This window comes from Lactuca saligna, chromosome 5, assembly GCF_052625555.1.
Source record: "Lactuca saligna cultivar CGN05327 chromosome 5, ASM5262555v1, whole genome shotgun sequence".
Classification (NCBI taxonomy): domain Eukaryota; kingdom Viridiplantae; phylum Streptophyta; class Magnoliopsida; order Asterales; family Asteraceae; genus Lactuca; species Lactuca saligna.
In genome coordinates this window covers 266,215,630-266,237,436 of record NC_136421.1, presented here as the reverse complement: position 1 = coordinate 266,237,436, position 21,807 = coordinate 266,215,630, and the positions used below count along the sequence as shown (strand labels likewise).

The 21,807-nt window shown below is 35.0% G+C and overlaps 1 protein-coding gene across 1 annotated transcript; it reads left to right on the top strand.

Moving 5' to 3' along the window:
- Positions 1-14,737: 14,737 nt before the first annotated feature.
- On the top strand, positions 14,738-17,843 carry LOC145047709 (putative leucine-rich repeat receptor-like protein kinase IMK3). Its single transcript, XM_078996048.1, has 2 exons — positions 14,738-16,967; positions 17,066-17,843. The coding sequence occupies exons 1-2, from the start codon at positions 15,140-15,142 to the stop codon at positions 17,689-17,691; spliced, it is 2,454 nt and encodes an 817-aa protein (XP_078852174.1). The 5' UTR covers positions 14,738-15,139; the 3' UTR covers positions 17,692-17,843.
- Positions 17,844-21,807: the final 3,964 nt, after the last annotated feature.

Sequence of the window (21,807 nt, the reverse complement as noted above, 5' to 3'; positions counted from 1 at the left end):
CCTTTATAAAATGTTATGATCAGTAAATGTTTTAATTCAAATGATTTGCTAAATATATGTTTTCAAAAATGAAATTTTTGGCTCGTATTTTTGGGGTGTTACACCAACGTCCGTTTTTGTCTGTCTTTTTACCGTTAAACTACAATCAATAAGATATTCGATTCTCGTTTAGATTGTTTCAGCTAAAAAGCGCTCAATCTAAATTTCAAGTTTCGGGTTGAATACTGTTATGTCAAATCTTAGAAAATTCATAACTTCCTCATACGAGGTCAGATTTGGACATTCTTTTTATGCACGCTCTCGGTTTAATGAATACTATAGCTTTCATTTAGATCACTAAGGCTAAAAAACACTTTATCATAAATTCACTTTTTACGTCATACATCGTCGTGTCGGTTCTGTCGCGAACTTTGACAGGTCATAACTTCTTTGTTATAACTCGGATTTTGGTATTCTTTATATCTCCGGAATCCTTGTTTCAACCACTACAATTTGGTTAAGATTATTTATTATAAATTATCTTCTTTCAAAAAGTCATTTTCGACGCTTATCGTCTCTAGATTGACTAGCCTGGATCTACGGACATTACATGGTATTTTGGGGAACTCACTAAGCTTTGCGCTTACGATTTTCAGTTTATGTTTCAGGTACTTCTAGTTTCAAAAGAAAGAGAATGGATGATTGCAGAGCACACACCACTCGATTATGCATTTTGTGATTTAGTCTAATAATGATGATGTATTGATAAACTTTGATTACCTTGGTTTTATGAAAATGAAATGATTTGTTGTTTGACTAATTTAAAAATGAAAGATTTTAGGTCTTGTTTTTGGGATGTTACAAGTTGGTATTAGAGCCTTGGTTTGAGGGATTCTGACATACTCTCGGGTGTGTTTGAACTTAAACTGAGGGTTTGGTAAATGTTTTCAAAATAAATGTTTTCTTTAAAAGAAAGAGGTGTTCTAATGCAAAAGGGTGTGGTGTATGCAATCGACTGAGCTCAAGTAAGTTTCTCCCAAAATACCTATACGTGCTATTTTATATGATTTGCGTTATGAATGTGTGAATCGCATGCTAGTTAGGGCTAAGGATATGCTTAGTGTTTGCATGATAGAATGCTAGGAGAGATGCCTTGTATGCCTATTGTATGAGCTTGTAGACTTGCATGCTAGTTCTGATTAGTCAGTGATAGATTGGCCTTATATGTGTTACCTTGTAGCCTAGGAAGAGTGGGATTCTAGTTTGGGCATAATTTATATGCGTAATGCAATCGACAACGAGAGTGGAAGTTCCTAGCATGAGTTGTAGTATGTGGGATTGAATGTTCTTTGGTTATTCTATGGATTGGAATGTTATTATACAAATGTTGTTTGCTTTGTTCTTTGTAGAACCATAAGTGATGTGAGTTAACTATTAAATGAAAATGTCAAGTCACATATGGAAAAGGTTGGATAATCTTAGAGTGACATATTTGACCCTATTATGCAACTCTCGTATGAGTCTACCCATTGTAGGGATAAGTCTCTTACTCGAAGGATTATCTAAGCTTTTTTTGCATGTGATTGTATTCATAAGGTGGGTAACTGGCATTATGGGGAGTTATTCAGTAGCTAATGGCAAGGTGGGGTCGAGAACCAAGGAAAACCTAGGAAGTGCTTTGGTAGGTTTAGTTGTGCTATTTAGCGATCATGTGGAGTATCAGTTTGAGAAGGTGGCTTAGATGATTCTTAAGGAAAGTATGGTTAGATGTGAAAGGTACTATTGGGCCCCTACTACTGAAAGTATAGGATCCACACTCGAATTAGGGAAAGTTTTGAAGAATCTAGGGAGCCTATGGGATGAGGACTCTTGAGTATGTTCTAATCATTTCCATGTTTTTTCTCAGTATGGTCATAAGCTCTCAAGAAGGAGGTTCTGATTTGGATTCAGGCTAGGTGCAGGTGTTGAGCGGAACGATGAACTCATGCGGGAGTTCATCTCATCAAATATTACATGTGGTATATTGGAATGGACTCCTGTTAGCTTTGGTTCAGTCAAGGAAAGGATTTTGGATTTACTTAATGGTCGTCTCGGGGCCTTTCGGGTCGAGATTATAGCGGGGCAGTTGGGGGCTCATCTGGAGCCCGAAGCTTGTGGAGCCCTATAATCTTTCAGGAAGGAGGATCATATTGTTAGTTATTTTCATTTGGGATCGGAGGTGGGTTATGCACCATGTCTTCAATAAAGTTGATCCCATGATTGGATTGTCGTGGAGGTTTTGCTAGCCTTACACGAGGAGTTATCTGATATCATTGGGCGTGTTACTTATAGATTAGTCATCGGGTTCATGGGTCGGACCTCGGCTGTTCATACGGATGATAGGATGGTTGGGCTAACCCAGGAGCAGGAGATTGATTTGGATCACCTGGGGAAGAGGGAGCCAAAACATGTGCAGGAAGTTGAGGGTCCTGCAAAAAGACCCAAGAATTCAGATCAACGATTGAGGGGCCAACATGGTCGGGGTTAATGCAGCACGTGCAGAAAGTCGCACGATAGTGTTTGTTGGTCTAGGAGCATGGTCTGCTACAAGTATGGAAGGGTTGGCCACATCAGTCAGGATCGTCCTCAGGGGGGCAAGCTCGTTATGTTTTTGCTGCAATCAAGTGGGCCACAAGAAGGTTGTAACAACTAGTAAAAAAAGGTCTGAGTTCGGCGCTCAAACCACCACGAATCACTTTTTATCATTGAATTATTGTGTGTAATTTTATGTTTAACATGTATATTAAATATATTATATTTATAATTTCTTTTATAACATCGCAAACTGCTTAAACTGTCTATCATTGAAGATTGAATAAAAAATCAACAAAAATTAAATCTATTTGTGGCATTAAAAATAAAACTTTTCATTAAGTATATTTGAAAGTTATGAATAAGAAAAATGAATAGATTATGTTCTCATGACTTCGTGCATATAAAGAATGTCCAAAATGGAGGTCGTATGAGAAAGTTACACCTCTTTAAAGTTATAAAAATCAGTATTTATCTGATTTTCTAGAAACAAACCGCGCACTGCTTCATTTGGAATAGCTATGAAACCCAAAAAATCAATATTGAGCATGTTTTTGAATTCAAACTACAATCTATTGTTTTATTATATTTTTATAATATTTTTAACCTCGACCAAAATTAGATTCGTAAAAATTTGTCTAATCCGAACAAATTATTCGCGAAACTTTAAACGTAAATTTACGGAGTTTGGTAAATCATAATTTAAATAAGTTTGCGTATTTGGAATCACAAAGATCGGGACTTTGAGCAAGCACTTTGGGAAAAATTTATTGAATAGCCCTATAATCCTATCTAATCTCCCCTGAATTAAAACATATAGAACTAGAATCCTCAATTCATGAAAGAAGTCTGAAGCATCACTTTTACCATTTTCCCCTCTGATTCCAAAACATGAACCCAGAGCTTGGATCACATAACCAATATTATCCACATCCATTATAGTCTAAACACTATTCCACACAAAGCTCAAGGCCTTTACTTGATCCATTTATTGTCCATAATCCCAACATAAGAAACTTCTTGAAACAGGATGTTATATTTGTGTAGGCATCTCTTAATCTCCTTGATAGAAGATTTTACCTGGTAACTTGCATTGACCGGGTAAAGAAAACTATGTTGCATGTATCGCTCTATATTTTATTATTGCCACGATCTTGCACTTGTGTAACTTCTAGGATATGTCTCGTTTCCTTCTTTTGTTTGGTATGTATTGGCATTGCCTCGTAGGTTGGTTGGTTTAACAATTGTATCTTTGTCGTTTATGCTTTGATTCGATTACACCCGGTTTAGTGTTAATATGATGGTTGAAAAGTTGTGATTGGCTGATAGTAAGTTGTCCTGACATGAACGGGTAGGCGTTGATTTGATTGGTCGACCCAAGTACACCATTAACATGATACTTTACTTATGTTTATTTGTTTTTTTCTATGTTTCATGGGGTAAACCTAGTTTACAGATTTGAAGACTTTTTTATTTATTCTCAATTTGTTTTCCGAATTACGGGATCACATTGCATTTTCATACTTACTTAAACGCATCACAAAAAAATGACACATATTAAGGGTGTTTTATAACAACTTTATAGTATTCCGGTTATCTCCCATAAGTAGTATAAAATCTTATTAGATTTGTCTTTTGTTTTGTTATACAATGGAGTTAAAGATTCAAGTTGATATAGATAAGAGATCTAAAAAGGTGTTGTGTACAATGAAGGGGTCTGTAGAGGTTATTGTATCAATGATGATTTTTAATAGTACTCTTAAACCTTACCTTATTGCACCGGCTAGAAATATTGTCATGGCTTATGATTATATTTTGTTCCAATAATTCCACAAGCATTTATTGACGACGAAAGCACAAACTCCATCAAGTTTTATCGGGGGGGGGGGGGGGGGCATTTGGCTTTAGGGTTTGAAGTTTATGTGTGTGTATTTTACTTCATTGTATTTAAACGAAAGTATCATATTTTATTTTTCAAATAAACCACTGTACTTTGATATATATATATATATATATATATATATATATTGTAACGCCCGTAGATCCGGGCTAGTCAATTCAGAGACGATAGGCATCAAAAATGAATTTTTGTTGAAAGATTATTTAGAATGAATAATCTAAACTAAGTTATACTATATGTTACAAGGTTTCCATGCATATAAAGAACGCCGAAATCCGAGTTATAACGAAGAAGTTATGACCTGTCGAAGTTTCGCGACAGAACCGGCACGACGCTGAATGACGTAAAAAGTGAATTTACGTTAGAGTGATATTTAGCCTTAGAAATCTAAATGAAAGTCGTATAGTTCGTTAAACCATAAGCGTGCATAAAAAGAACGTCCAAATCTGACTTCGTATGAGGAAGTTATGATTTTTCTAAGTTTCGACTTAGCGGTATGCAGTCCGAATACTCGATTTGAGATCGAGCAGTTTTTAGCCGAAACAATATAAACGAGAATCGAAGATCTCGTCAATTGTAGTGAAATGATAAAAAGATAGGCGAAAACGGACGTCGGATGAAGAAGTTATGAATTTATAACGGAGTTTTCCTATCCCGGCCTACTAAAAATAAATAATAAAAATAAATTCAAAATTAGCCAACGTAGTCTAAACGAAAGTTGTAGAGCGTAGTCTCACCTACACGGGGATATAAAAAACATCGAAAACGGAGTTCGTATGAGGAAGATATGAATTTTTGAAGTTTATTAAATATTTTCGATATTTAATTTAATTATAAATTAACCGATATTATCCATGGGGGGAGTCAGCGATCTGATCTACATTACACCCAGTGTAATGTAAATTTACACCCAGAATAAATGGGTTTCCATCCCCCTATAAAAGGGTGTCGAGGGCAACCGACTTCTTTGCTCATTTCTTCCCTTTATCTCGCGTTTTTGCATCGTTTTTCGTGCAAAAATTATCCCGAAGCCTCGGTATCATTCCCGAGCCCCGAAGCAAGTCTCAAAGCCCCGAAGATCCCGCGAAGTAAGATTCCTGAGCTGAAGCTTTGCCCGCAAGGAGCCCGGTTTTTGTGAAGATCTTCCATATCTACCGAAGAATACTACTTCTACAAGACGTAGTGTTGTCCGATCATCTTCTAATCAGGTGAGTGTGTGGTCACTTTCTTCTAACACATAAATATTAAGTATTTGATATGAAATACGTGCTATGTGTATAATATATTGTTGTTTATTTGAGATGATTGTGGAATTGGACGAATTATATAAGTTTTAATGAGTTAAACTATACATGTATTTTGTATCTAAAAATATGTTGGGTAGAACATGAGTATATGAGGTTGTTGGTAGGTGATAAAAGGTGGGTTGGACCATGAGATAAAAGGATAAAGAGATAAACTTGTTTTAGATCCGAGAGTATGGATCAGAGCAGGAGGTTAGATTTAGATCCAAGAGTATGAATCAGATCAAGAGGTTAGTTTTAGATTCGGGGATATGGATTAGGTAATGAGGCAAATTTAAGATCTGGGAGTACGGATTATGTATTTTAGAACTATGTGTTCATCCGATAAGGTATCATGTGTATAGTCCCTTTTAGGAACATGATTTTAATACGAGTATTGATTATAATATGTATGTGAAGTATTTGTCATTGTCCGAAATACGTGTTAGATATATTTGATAATATACAAAGTGCAAATCTGATATGGTTCAATATGTGTTAAGATGTGTATATATGATACTATTACTTAAAACCTTGTGTTAAGTATACACTAGTTAGCGTTTCCTAAACGGAGATAGTATCAGAAAAATTGATTATAAACATTGTAGGTTTGCCTAATGATGGGTTAAGACTTAAATGGGATGTTTAGTTCAAGTAAGATTGGAATTTGGGTAGTCTCTTATTAAGAGTACGTGTGGGGTGAGATTGATGATCAGTGGAGTACGTCCTACGTACAGAAGTACATTTTATGTACAAAGTATTTTTCAAAGCTCTGTGTCTTGGGTGCTGCTTGTGCCAGGGTACTATTATGTTATCGGGGACGATTCTTTCGCATACCAAAGTACTATAATGTGTCAGAAGTACTATCATGTACAAAGTCTTTTTGACAATTTTGTGTCAGTTACGGGAGCGTACAGGAGTACTCTAGTAGTATTTCCCCATACTTTTATTTTGAGAGAGCTTTGGAGTCAGCGTTTCTTTTATGAGGTGATCGACCGAGCTTCATATGTCAGCATTTTCTTTCACGAAGTAATTAAGGGAACTTCGTAGACTGCCTAGTAAAGTGTGTCGGTAATAGACCACTGCTAGGTATGTTTGGTGTTATATTGCTGGATAGGGTGCGTCTGGGGGTTAAATACCTCATGTATTCAGGCCACTGCTAGGCAAAGTTCGATGCTGGGATAGGTAGAGTCTGGGGGTATAATACCTCATGATAGTCGGACCACACCTAGGCATTGTTATCTAGATAACTACCCTGACTTAATTGTCTTGTGGTTCTTTCTTTTATGAACTAAGGTTCGTGGTGAAACTTATTCCATTCCCCTCATTTGATGTCTTTATTGATCCTCGTTTTATGCCAGGGAATTTCCGAAGCAGCTTCGTTAGTTTGTGGTTCATATCGATTCCTTAGGCTAGATCTCGTAAGATCATTGTATAGGGTCAGTATGTGGGGATCGACGGGATGGGATATATTGTTTTAGAAATATAATTTATATGTGTTTATAACATTAGTGGTTTCACAGGATCGAGATATACTTTATTATCACATTGTTTAAACTAAGAGCTTTCATTCTCTGTGTTCCTTAGGTGATTAGGTTCACCAGAGATATTCGAACTAAGTGTTCATTAGATATTTGAACTTAGTGTTCATCAGGGATAATTGAACTAAGTGTTTATTAAGTGTTTGTGAACTAGGTGTTCATTGGGTAATATTGGAACTAAGTGTTTATTAGGTGTTCTTGAACTAGGTGTTCATTAATTCTTGTGAATTGCGTGTTCACCAGAGGTAATCTAAGAACCTTGGTAGCACTAGACTTTGTGCCAGTTACTTAGGGTAATCCTTAGGAATGAATGGGAGAAGGGTAATTGGTTCTTAGGATAAATCTTTAAGAAATAAATGGAGATAATGGGGGTGGGTATTTGAATTGATTGTTTGATAATTAAATATAATAATTATATTATTGTGGGTTGAAAACCCTATATGCTCACCAGGCTACCAAGCCTGACCCACTCAGTTTTCTTTGCATTACAGGTAATGGCACAACACTATAAGTTGGTTTACTTGACGAGAGATTTTGGATTATATGCTAGTAGTTATGAATAACTGTTGTAAGGTCTATTTTGTTCTGTTTATGCTTTTGGTCTGTATTGAACATGGCATTCCGAGATTTTTTTATATAATGAAAATACATTTCTTTAAAGAAATGCTTTGATAATTTTTATCATATTTTGTTTTGGGAGCAAGTTCCGCAACTGTTTTCTTTAAAAGATTGCTCTGATTTTATAAAACAAAGCATAAACAAATCGGTCTTTTCTGGCCGTGAAAATGGGTATGTCATATATATATATATATATAGTACCACAGTGTTAAATTTGTGAACGTTGTATAACATTTCGTTCAACAAACATAGAATTATACGATCTATTAAGTCAAATGTATGATATGTTTAACTCTATGAGTGATTAACACTCAAGTAAGACTTACTCCTAGTTGATGATCATGATCGAAAAACGAAGATGGATATGTAAGGCATGTGTGTTCCTTCTTTTAGCAGTAACTATATTTTTCCCCTTAGGATGGAACATACTAATTGTTTCATGGGAGTATGATTGGTAACACACACACACACACACATATATATATATATATATATATATATATATATATAATTGAAATTTCTTGAAGTATAAAAACGCAAAGTGGACTAGCTAAAGAAAAAAAACTAAGATGAGTTTATCGGGTGTACATGTCTATATATCCAGTTTTATTGTTTTTATTAGTTTGGTTTATATAACTTACCTTACATGATAAGTGATTATTATATGTATTATATACTCATTTCATAAAACGTATTATTTATTAAAGATATTACTCATTTGAGTAACTTTGGTTTATTGGAAAAAATTGTATCCTTCATATACGTTTTTTAGGATAAGAGACTATGTGTGTCATACATAATATACATACAATTTTTGGACATTTTTGAGTGAGTAGATAACTAGATATCTACATAACCCACATTATGTACATGTGTGGCTAGATGCCCTTTGTGTGGATCTTATGTGGTGGTTCACAAGATGTCTATTAAGAGTCAATAATGCAACTTGTAAACTATACTACCTTGTATTTGAACCATATTTGTGAGCTTGGACTCCAAAGATAGATTTGTGAAATTGGATAGATACATATTGCATATTTGATATTATTGGTTGAACAAACTTATTTGTTGGATTTCATTTAATAATATTTTGTTGGATTAGTGTCTAAGCCCGTAACTATATTGAGTATGTACTTGACCCGGTTGTGAATGGTCGTTTTGGGTTGCCTTCACCAAAGCAACTTGACAAGGTTTTTTAGGAGAGAGAGAAGATATTATGATTTATTAATATATTATAAGAATAATATATTAAAGCGAAGTCATATTATTTAATTAATATTGGTAATAAATTAATTAGGAATTAATTTGGTGACTAAAAGAGATTAATTGAATAAAGTGGCTTATACTGTCACATGTGTGATAGTTAAGTTTTGGACTGGGAAACCTAATGGACTAAGGGGGGACGAAATTATGATGGGGGTCCATCATATTTTCGTCCATAAGCCCTATTCCAGAAGGTTCCATGGGCTACTTAGTGATTAAGCTGTCCATTAGGGTTTAAACTGAAACCCTAGCAGCCTACAATATAAATAAAGGCCCTTGCTTGCAATTTTCGGCACTTTGACTCCAAGAGAAACCCTAGAGCCGATTTTAGCATCCTCCATCTTATCTCATAATTGACTTCTTGCTTGTGTGGTGTTTGTAAGTCATTAAAGGAGTTACACTTGTGACTCTAAGCTCAATATCAAGAAAAATCAAAGGATTTCAAGCCAATTGAAAGAGGTAATCACTTAGATCTGTTCTTATAGTGTTAATTTCGAATTATGCATGCTATATCTAGGGTTACAAGTCTTGGATGTATTACATGTACAATAGAGAAGCCTAGATCCAATCTTTAGGGTTTCACATGAGCATATAGGATGTTCTTTTGCATTAAAACCATCATATTTGTCTAATCATTTTAGTGTAATTTGAATGAACTTGATTTTGAATATATGGACCATAAATCATTGTTTTGACTTATGGGCTGAATTTGTATTTATAGGTTAATAAACCTCTTTATTTTGACTTTAATAAAGTCATTGACTTTCATTGTTGGTTTTGACTTTGACTTTTGGGTCTTAAAACCCTTATATATGGAATATTGATCATTGTTGCTTTATTGATTTCAATTGATTTTGAGGGTTTGACTTGAGTACTATTTTATTATTTTATTATTTTATTTTTTTTAACCAGCACTATAAGTTACTCCTAAAACCACCTATGTCTCCTAATGAGACTTGAACCCATGATCTCTCATTTGAGAGTGTCACTTATTACTCTAAGGAGTCAATCTCGGATATTCTAATGTAACGCCCGTAGATCCGGACTAGTCAATTTAGAGGCAATGAGCGTCAAAAATGAGTTTTTAATGGAAGATATTTGGAATGATTAATCTTAACCAAGTTTTATCATATGTTACAAAGGTTCCGTAAATATAAGGAACACCGAAATCCGAGTTATAACGAAGAAGTTATGGCTCGTCGAAGTTTTACTGCAAAACCGACATGACACCGAGATACATAAATAGTGAATTTTTGATAAAGGGATTTTTAGCCTTAGTGATCTAAATTTTTTTTTAGCATATGTTAAACTGACAACATACAAAAAAAGACCCAAATCTGACTTCGTATAAGGAAGTTATGAATTTTCTAAGATTTGACATAGCAGTGCACGACCCGAAACTCGAATTTTAGTTCGAGTGGTTTTTGGCCAACGCGACATAAATGAGAGTTGAAAATCTCATTAATAGGAACTCCATGATAAAAAGACAGACGAAAACGGAGTCCGTATGTAGAAGTTACGAATTTTATGCAGATATTTAACAATATAATCTCCTCCTACTGTTAAATTTAAGATCGGTCGAGAATTAGCTAACAGAGTCTAAATGAAAGTTGTAGATCTTGTTAATACCTACACGTGGATATAAAGAACGTAAAAAACAGAGCTCGTATGAGAAAGTTACAGTGTTTAGAAGTCGACAGGTTGTTGTGCGAAATCGGGTGATCTGACTGAATATGGGCCAAGGCTTTCTCCCCAAGGCAAGCCACCAGATGGTGACACCTGGCCATGGACTCAACGAGTAGAGTAGGATTCCAGCCTATAAACAGAGGTGCCAAGTTCCCTTATTATTCACACCTTCCCAACTTCACTTCCTCTCTCTACTTTCTCTCTCTAAGCCCCCAAAACCCCCCCTAAGCCTAGGTAAACCCCCTAGCACCCGAAGGAAGCCCCGAGGCTCCCTAATCCCTGATAAAAGAGCTTTTCGGCTCGGAAATGCTGTTCCAACGAAGCCCGGTTTTCGAGAAAACCCGCTGTAAGTGAGCTACGCCTACCTCATCGTTAGTATATCTTATGTTTCAACATAGTAATGTTATTATGACCTTATAATAAGTATTTGGGCTATTATTATGAGTTATATAAGTGTCGTTATAATATCTTTTTAACCACTCGCGGTACGGGGAATCTGGTTTAAAGGGCCGCATATGGTTGTTGGATTTCGGAAGTGTTATATGCCAAAATGGTCCTGCCCTCTAGTGTTTTATGTCTGGCTCCAGTCTGTATATAGTGGTTGAGAAATATTGTTTCGTGCTTATATAATAGTAATAATAGCAAGACTATTAATTAGTCTCGGTGAATATTAAACTAAACTCTAGTGGTAATGATGCTAGGTTTTGTCAAAGGAAAATCGTGTTAAGAGTAACGAAGTGTTGTCCGAGTGCCGAGTCACTACCATTTCAAGTGAGTGCATGGTCCCTTTCATCTTACACATAGATATGAAGTATTTTATATAAACTACATGCTATGTGTGCATATTATATGTATACTTTATGTATACTTGCTATCTATGTTGGATGAACGATTTTATACAAGTTTTATATGATTTAAACTGTATATGTATTTATATCTACATAATATGTTGGGTAAAATATGGGTAGATGAAATATGAGTTGGATGATGAGTTGATAGGTGATATAGACCATGAGGTAAGGGTGAGAGGTGGACGATGTGAGAAACCTTGTTCCCAAATGTTGGCCCCGTCATCCAGCAGAGTATGGATGAAAACCACAGACTATTCTAAACAGTCCAGTGGAACACTAGCAGGCTCGCAACATGTAGGTGTTGTGAACGATGTGTTCACCGGTGTACTCTAAAAACCCATTGACATGTATTGCGAGTGGACTCTCGAAAACGATATTGTCGAGAAACGAGATAACCCTAGCAGTTATGCCCGAAAGACAATACCGACAGTTGCGCCTCATAGAGAATGTCATAATTCTAGCAGTTGCACCTAAGTGATATAACTAGCAGTTGTGCTTGACAACTGTGTCATTGACAGCGATGGAGTTTGTACATATTCCTTAGGATAATCCTAAGGAATGAATGAATGAGAAAAAGCTGATTCTTATGGTAGATCCTTAAGAGTAAAGAAGATAGTGAGAATGGGTAATTGGGTTAACTGTTTGATGATTAAACATAATAATTATATTATTGTGGGTTGAAAACCTTATGTACTCACCAGGTTTCCCAACCTGACTCACTCAGTTTATTTATATCACATGTGTTGATATGAAGTCACATTACACTGAGAGATTAAGGAGATATAAATCACTAGTGATAATGAATGTAAGTTTTGTTTATGCTTATGTTACTGTATTGACGATGACATCTCAAATGTTTTAAAATGAATAAAAATACCTTTCTTCGGAAATACTTTGATAACGTATTTATCATGTTTTACTGGAAACAAATTCTGCAACATTTTTATTAAAAAATGTACTCTATATTTATAAAGCATAAATAAAATCGGTTTTTTCTGACCGTAAAAATGGGGATGTCACATCTAACAAGCAATTTCATCATCCAACTTATTTTGATATGTGCTCATATTGAAGATTTACAAACTTGCCTTAGCAAGGACAATTTAAAGACCATAGTTTTTATGGTTAAACTTAAAGTTTAGTTACAGTCATGTTTAAATTAAAACGATTTTTTTTATATATAATTTAGGACATTTATTTATGTAATTTGATCTCTAAAACTTTTGAAATTCAAAATAAATGTTCCAAAATGGTATTTTAAACTACTCTATTAATGAGTGTTTACAACTCATTCCACTTAATTGATTGATTAATCATAAAGCCATTCAACTAATTATTCATTACAAATTAAGAGGTTTTTTTTTTAACTTGTGGTAGTTAGTGATTATGGCATTCTTGTATATGGTTTATTGAGGTAAATCGAGTTGTTGGGGCTTAAGGAATGAGATAAAAGAAACAAAGACCTAAAAACACGTTCGTATTTTTGCTAACTCCCCTTAGGATTTCATTTAATAGCTCCATTATTTGCTAACTTCCATTAATATTATCTTTTTGTAGTCACTTGTGTGTTTGAAATGAAGAAATCGATAGAACTTTTATTTTTTGCAAGAAGATATATATTATGGGAAGTGATTCGTACACAACAGTTTTTTACCGTACACAACAATTTATGCATTATAGAGTTGTGCAATACAACATTTTAAAGCATCAATTGTTGTGTATGGAGAAAAATTGTTGTGTACAAATCATCTCCCATATATTATCTAATCTATGAAAATACATATTACAGTGTTTTTTAAGAATAAAATGGGGTCTTGCTTTGTTTTATTCATGAAATCTATATTTTTTATGTTAGTTAATATAAATTAAAGTTAGTTATGTTCAAAGAGATTTTATGGGTTTGATTTTGTGAATTTGTATAAAAGTCAAAGTACATTGTTACTTGATAGGAAGAGAAAATTATGAAATATAATAGTTGAAATGTAATTAGTATGTGTGTGTAGAGGGGGTGGGGGTGGGGTGGGGGTGGGGGGTCATATATGATGTAAGATAAATATTTATCTAAAATCATATTAATCAACATGTCTAATGAAATCTTTAAATTCTATTTTTTTTTATCTAACGAAACACTAAAATAAATAAATAAATAAACACTACAATACATTTATTTCTCATTAGTATCATTTTTCATATTATTGGTATGTTGTATTTTCTGTTGTATTATAGATGTTGAGCTAATTCATGTAAACATGTGTAACACTACAAAAATACCAAGTAAACAAAATTCATTTTTAAATAAATCGAAACCATTCATTCATTATTCCAAATGTAGGTCATAATAAAAATATCTGAAAACATCAGAGTAAAATTATAAATAGTCAATGCAGAATAAATCTCCACGGGACGCAATGCGATCAAGTCAGACCTTTCATTTGAAAACAAAAGTACATGAAACCATAAACATAAAAAACGTAAGCAATTAAGCACAAAACTTAGTAATTTCACAAAATATTTCATACCATACATATATCACAGTAAAAAACATAACTGAGTCTATTTCATCAAATGTTTTAAAAACCAGTTTTTTAGTTGATCGATATGCAGAACTTTTCATCAAAACCAATTCCAACCTTTCATATCTCAAACCGACCCCAAAGTGCAAGATTCGCTTCAAACTGTTGTTTTGTGTACCTTTAATATGATCGACATCTTTTGATGCAGCCCAAATAAGTTATATTGACAAAGAAACTTGATACATTTCTTGGATTTGTTTTATTTTATATTTAAAAAAAAAAAAGAAAAAAAACTAGATTTAATTGAGAAGAAAACGGATTAGCGGGTCTAATATGAAGTGGAATTAAATATCAATTATGTAGATTTTGAGAAAACATTACACTTTTTAATGAAAATGATTGATAGGGGTACAAGACTACAAGTTCAAGAACAAAGGCATAACGTGAGTGAGGGCTACAAAAAATATAGCCGTTGGAGACGGTCAAAGCATCTGTATATGGTGCATGTGCGGTGCGTCCATAATTTCTCACTAGCCGTTGCCCCCTTCTACCCTCAACGTAAACCCAAGACCTTCTGAAAATGGCATCTTCTGCCCCTTTTGTCTTCGATCTCCTCTAAAACCCTAAAATAATACTCGCATCAACTCTTTTACCTACACTCTCTCTATTAAATATCGACCTCCTTCGTTGCTCAGTTTTTCATCAATTCTCTCTCTCACCTTCTCTCTCTGTTTCTTATCTCGGCCTGGAAGATTGATATCTAAAATAGTTTGATTTATCACAAATCGAAGACAACTGCGTTCATCTTTTTAATCATTAATACCCTTTTTTTTTCAATCTATTTTAGTATCAATCTGAAGAAAAAAGGAAACATTTTCAAATAAGGAATAGATTTTGGTTTTGATTTTACCAAGTGTTTGTTTTCTGATTTTCGATGTTTCTCTGCATGGAAACTCGAAAGGGCTCATTGAGTCATTTTCGCAAACACTTGGACTACATAAACGAGCTAAAATCCGTTTGTTTCAACAGGAATTCAGCCAACATTACAGCACTTTTTTTGCTTACTCTTCTTATTCTCTCTTCTCATCTCGTTTCAGGTAAGTCGTCCGATGAAGTGGTAGCCGTTACACTTTCAGATTATTCAGCTCTCCAATCCATCAAACAAGATTTCGTTGATTTCAGAGGAGTCTTGAGGACCTGGAAAGACAGAAATGGCGTTTGCTCAGGTGGATGGGTAGGCATCAAGTGTGATCAAGGTCAAGTCATCGCGATACAGCTTCCATGGAAGGGATTAGGCGGCATGATCTCGTCAAAACTGGGAAATCTCCAATCACTCCGAAGAATCAGCCTCCATGACAACTTATTAACAGGCCCTATTCCGCAATCTCTATGGCTCTTACCAAATCTACGAGGCGTTTATCTCTTCAACAATCGGCTTTCAGGTTCAATCCCACAATCTATTGCTCGATCACCATCGTTGCAGAATCTCGATTTGAGCAACAATAAGCTCAATGGTTCCATCCCTCACATTTTCTCGAATTCGAGTAAAATTTACAGATTTAACCTCAGTTATAATGCCTTTTCTGGCTCCATACCACCAAGTTTTACCCTTTTGCCTTCACTCACATTCCTAGCTCTCGAACACAACAATCTCTCGGGTTCCATTCCTGACGCCTGGAGCTCTGGTCAACTCACATCTTTGACTCTCGATCATAATTTTCTCACTGGAAAGATTCCAACTTCATTGAGTAAGATGGGTGATCTCGAAAAGATTAATCTTGGCCATAATCACATTGATGGGATTATACCAAATGAACTTGCGAATCTCTCTAAGCTTCAAATCTTGGATTTGTCAAACAACGCCATTAATGGAAGCTTTCCTTCTTTTACTTCTTCTAATCTTTCGGTTCTGATATTGGATAACAACAGATTGAATGGTCCAATTCCTGATACCATTGGAAACCTTTCTTTTCTCACCAAACTCAGCTTATCCCACAACGGTTTCAATGGCGGAATCCCTAAATCCATTGATAATTTGAAGAAACTTGATTCTTTGAATCTTTCTTACAACTCTCTTTCCGGGGCTGTTCCTTCTTCACTTTCAAAGAAATTCAATTCAAGTTCTTTCGTGGGTAATCTCCAGTTATGTGGATACAGCATTTCCACACAATGCCCTTCTTCCACCATTTCACCTTCTCCATCTTCTCCACTTGTTCTCCCTTCAAACAAAAACAAAAAAGGCCGAAAACTTAGCACAAAAGATATCATCCTCATAGCAGCAGGAGCCCTTTTGCTTGTTTTGCTTCTCTTATGCTGCTCACTTCTCTGTTGCCTAATCCGAAAGAAAGCAGCAAGATCCAAATCCAAGAAGGGCAAAACCGACATTTCAATGCCGGTAACAGTTCCATCCGGGGGTGAAGTAGTAGAAACAGGTGAAACCGGGGGCAAACTGGTCCATTTCTCAGGCGCTTTTGTGTTCACTGCTGATGATTTGTTATGTGCAACTGCTGAAATAATGGGAAAGAGTACATATGGAACATCTTATAAGGCCACATTAGAAGATGGTAATATGGTTGCTGTTAAAAGATTAAGAGAAAAAGTTACAAAAGCACAGAAAGAATTTGAGAGTGAAGTTTCTGAGCTTGGAAAGATTCGACATGCGAATGTATTGGCCCTTAGAGCATATTATATGGGACCTAAAGGAGAGAAGCTTCTTGTATTTGATTACATGCCACGTGGCAGTCTTGCTTCCTTCCTCCATGGTATGTTCCTTGTTTATATAACCTTATTATATCCAAATTGTGATTGATTATTATGAATATCTTCTGATCGATGTTTATTTTTGAATCGATTCTTACAGCTCGTGGGCCTGAAAGTGTGATAAACTGGTCAACAAGATTGAACATAATCGTGGGTATAACAAAAGGCCTGGTGTTCCTCCATAGCCAAGAGAACATAATCCATGGAAACCTAACTTCAAGCAACGTGTTACTCGATGAACAGACAAACCCCGCAATTGCAGATGTGGGTTTATCGAGATTGATGACAAACGCAGCCAACACAAACGTGATTGCAACCGCCGGAACCCTAGGTTACAGAGCGCCGGAGCTTTCAAAGCTGAAGAAATCAAACACGAGAACCGATGTGTACAGTTTGGGTGTGATTATGTTGGAGATGTTGACCGGAAAATCTCCCAGCGAAGCAACAGATGGACTGGATTTGCCTCAGTGGGTGGCGTCGATTGTGAAAGAAGAGTGGACGAATGAGGTTTTTGATTTGGAACTTATGGGGGATCCGGCGAATGTTGGTGGTGATGAGTTGTTGAGTACTTTGAAATTGGCTATGCACTGTGTGGATCCTTCGCCGGAAGAAAGGCCGGAAGCAAAACAAGTCCTCGAAAAGCTTGAGGAGATTAAACCGGAGGTTGGTCAGACTTCTGATGATGCTGCTGTGGAGGTCGCCGGAGTTTCATCAAAAAGTGAATGAAGGATAGAGATGGAGGACAAGAAGCATTATTCTTTTGTAAGATATATACGTATATGATTGATTGATTGTATAAGTTATAAAGTGTGTAGATACATTGAATTCGTTGATTCTTTTCGTAACAATAAAACATCATTCAGTTTGAATTTTTTCAACATATCGGCTTAATTACTTTATTCATTACACTAAATTCTTTTCTCTTACATCAATTATGTAAACCACTAGTTTCATATGTAATAAAAATGTGAATCTACCAATAAGCATAACAATGTGAATCTACCATATAAGAATAACGATAAAACTTAACATCTAGAGTTCCTTAACCTTTCAGAAGTTTTTGATTTGTTCAAAGATCATTCAAAGGCTCTATCAGACTAGTTGAATGCTAATTGATTCAGAAAAATTATCTATATATGTGTGTTGGGATCAGATCAAGTGGAATGCACAGTATGAAAAATCTATGACGCTTAGGATGGATAGCGTCAGAAACAATCTATAGAGTAAAAGATTTGTTTCGGATGCTATCCCTCCTGAGCTTCATGGATTTCTTCCACACACAAAGGTGATAAATTGATAAGAAAAGATTGGATGATATGAGGTGAGACTGATGATGATAAAGAAACAAAGTTATGTATTTATAGATGCCAATTGGAGGAACCTAATGAACATGTTATGTATTCCACTCTTTGACCCTAGGCCATCATACAAAATTATTTCCTTCTCAGTTTCATGCTTTGTGTGTGCCCACATAATTTATACAAGGTAATATAATACAAATTGTTGAGTTCAAGATACAATAAATAATAAATTTTACGTGTTTTAGCATGGTTAATTTGTGTAAAACATTTTCATTATCAATACAATAAATAATAAATTTTAGATGTTTCAACCAATCAACATAACTTTTGATTATTTAATAATGGTTTTAAATAAGAGACGTATATCTTGTATTCTTATACATAAAGTTAGTATCTTGGTTTATATTTATATTCTTATACATAAAGTAAGTATCTTGGTTTATATTTTGAGAAAGATATTGTGTGATGGATAATGAGGGTCAATCATGTTGTCATGGTAGACAACGCTATAGGAGAAGCTTGGTGAGAGCAATTGTTAAGCATGTTTCTGACAATTGGGTATTATTATTAGATTTTGTAAGATTTTGATAATAAATGTTATATAGAGAGAAAAAAAAAATTATGTGTATACCAACTTTGTGTGAGATAGATAACATGTAAAAAGGAATTAATATTTTGTAAATTGTGTGTTCGGTAAAACTAGCTGGTAACGGATAACGGGTAGCGGATAGCTGGTAGCATTTTGTTAAACGCTACGTGAATTAGTTTTTAGATTTTGAGTGTTTTGTTTAACCTAACGCTAGAAGCATGTATTGTCAAACAATGTTTTTTTGCTCAAAACGGAACATTTTGTCAAACGATAGAAGCTAGAAACTTTCAAACACTCTCAACCGCTCCATATGAAACACACCCAGAGTGTGCAAAGTGATAGACCATACATCATATCTATATGGATGCAAACTTTCTGATGCAAGTATTGTTGATGAGTTTATCTTAAAAAATGAACTGGTTAACGATGCGTTTCAAAATCGATTTTTATGAACATTTAGTTAGTAAATAATAGGAAATTAGGATTTTTTTTTTTCCAACGTTCGTTGTAACGGTGCAAATCCACTTTGTAAGTTGAATTTTGATGATTATATTGATAAAAGTTAGATATTGTTGCATTTGTTAGTTGATAAATATACAAAATCAATACTATTGACTACATCCAGTATATACCGATATATTGTCGAGTGAAAACGTATTATATGTGACAATTTCATATATAGGAAACATACATTAAAATAAGCACGATAACGTAAATGAACTGGAAGTTATTACTGATACGTACATAAAAATAAGCAAGTGAGTTTTTTTAATTAATAAATGAATATTTGAATAATCAAAAACGTATTATATATGGCCCGACGCATACGTAGGAAACATACATAAAAATAAACACGAAATGGGTCTTGGTCTAATAAGCGCCCGAGAATCCGCTCCACATAAGATGAACAATTACTATGTCAGACAGTCATACCGATGGTTGGACCCCGATATAGCTTTTTGTCGTCTAAGTTAGATTGCAAATCTTAGTGTTGCCTTAATGATATATATACACACACAGACACACAAAATTTGCCTTACCTTGTGCCTTCGTGGAGATCATATCTTTGGGGTATTTATATGCCACTGGTTTTTAGAAAAGTTTATGGTTTCGTCTGGTCCTTCATCTATTATCTAGTCTGTAGGCAACCATGTCACTTGTCCCTTTCTTGTTATCTTATTGTTACGTACCATCTATTTTGCATGTTTTTTGGGATATGGTTCCGAGACTTGTGTACGGTTTATTCGAATTTAGATTTGTTTGTGACAGGTTGTGGTGTTTTCATTGCCATCTTGGTAAGTACCACGTCGGTAATGGATTCTCTCGGACTATCAGCTTGGGACACCATTATGACCCCCATTTTAAAGAGTGAAAGAATATTGCCAAAATATTTTTTCTGTTCATACTTCAAGATCTGACTTGGGTACTGAATCGTGTGTCGCATGGAGGGCATTAAATGCTTGCGCCGTTATAAGTCATTTCTCCTGCTTTGATTAGATTTCTCTTAATAAATGTTTTAAATGGTCTCTCTTGTTATTTAGCGGGTAAACCTGGTTTGTTTATAAGCTTCTTTATCTTTTATCCACCTTTTGACTCTAACATTATGATTACCATAGGTGATGACATGTCGACAGTTGTGTCCGAAGTGCACAATTGTATGCTTGATCGATACACACAGTTATATCACTCCCATACTTGGTTTTCATCGTCATCTGTTCTTGATTCCTCGCTTGGTAAGGTTGGGTTTTATCTTAGGCATCTTGTTTGTGGTTTAAGGTTACATCCTTCTTCCTTCTTTTTGGAAGTTCTTTGGTTTTATAAAGTTCATCTCATGCAACTGTGCCCTAACACAATATCGAAGGTGCTAACTTTTGAAGTTTTTTGTGTTGCTCACGAAATACCACTTGATGTTACTTTATTTTGCTACTTTTATCGTCTAAAGAGATATGGTGATTATTATTCTTTTAGTAATCTTCATTTCCCTATCTCTCCCGATTTATCTCGCTCCAATGGTAACTGTAAGAGTAGGTTTTGTTGGGTAGATGTGCACAACTTATGTCTTCCTTTCACTCCCTGTTATGTCCCGTTTGGAGATGATTCATATCTTTGTCTGACGATTTGCTTTCGTTTGTACCCTTGTTTTCCCATTTTTGTGTAAAAAGTTTTTTCTTGTCAGAAATTGTACTTACTTTGTGTCGTATGAGCCCCTTTTGGAAAGATCGATGTCAACTGCCAGTGTTATCTGTGTGTCGTGTAGGTTTGTTTAACTATCTGTACCTTTTCACTGGATTTGGTATAAATTCTTCTTTCCTTTGTCTTATGTAATCTCTTGATATAAATATCGCCTTCGGATGTTTTCTCTTTGCTCATTTATTGTTGTATATGGAAGTAAATGATCCTTTCAGTTGTCGTCATATTTGGTTGGTGACATTTCTCCTGAATCTATTATGTTGGATGATGTAATTCCGAACCGAGATGTGAACCTAGTGATTGTGGTTCCTGAATCTCCTATTAGACTTCCGGGGGTTGGACCGGATGCTTTTTTTGTTGATTAACTTATGGAGACTTCTTCTCCTTTGATTGTTCCTTCGCACGATGGTTTCTCTAACTCAGTGGAAGGTGTGTCCACAAATATTTTCTCTCCTAGTCGAAAGCGTAAGCAACTTCTCACGCCTTATCAGTTTGAGCAACTTTTACGTGAAGTTTCCCAAGTGGGACCTTGATGTGCATCCCCTCTGTCTTTGGGTCATACCACTCTTAAATTGGCTAGTATGTAAACACTTTCCTTTCTTTGTAGGTATTATGTTGTCATATGCGTGTATTGATGGATTTTAAGCATAACAAACAATCATATGTGTGCATGCAACCCTAAAATTGATCTACATTTTCTCTAATTGAACATACAATATGAACAACAATGTAGAAACTCTAGAACACTAGTATGTAATCAAA

What these genes read in the sequence shown, in the direction of transcription:
- LOC145047709 (XM_078996048.1), top strand. Translation starts at nt 15,140, where the DNA reads ATGTTTCTCTGCATGGAAACTCGAAAGGGCTCATTGAGTCATTTTCGC. An exon ending in TCTTGCTTCCTTCCTCCATG is followed by an intron (nt 16,968 to 17,065) that starts GTATGTTCCTTG and finishes CGATTCTTACAG; the next exon opens with CTCGTGGGCCTGAAAGTGTG.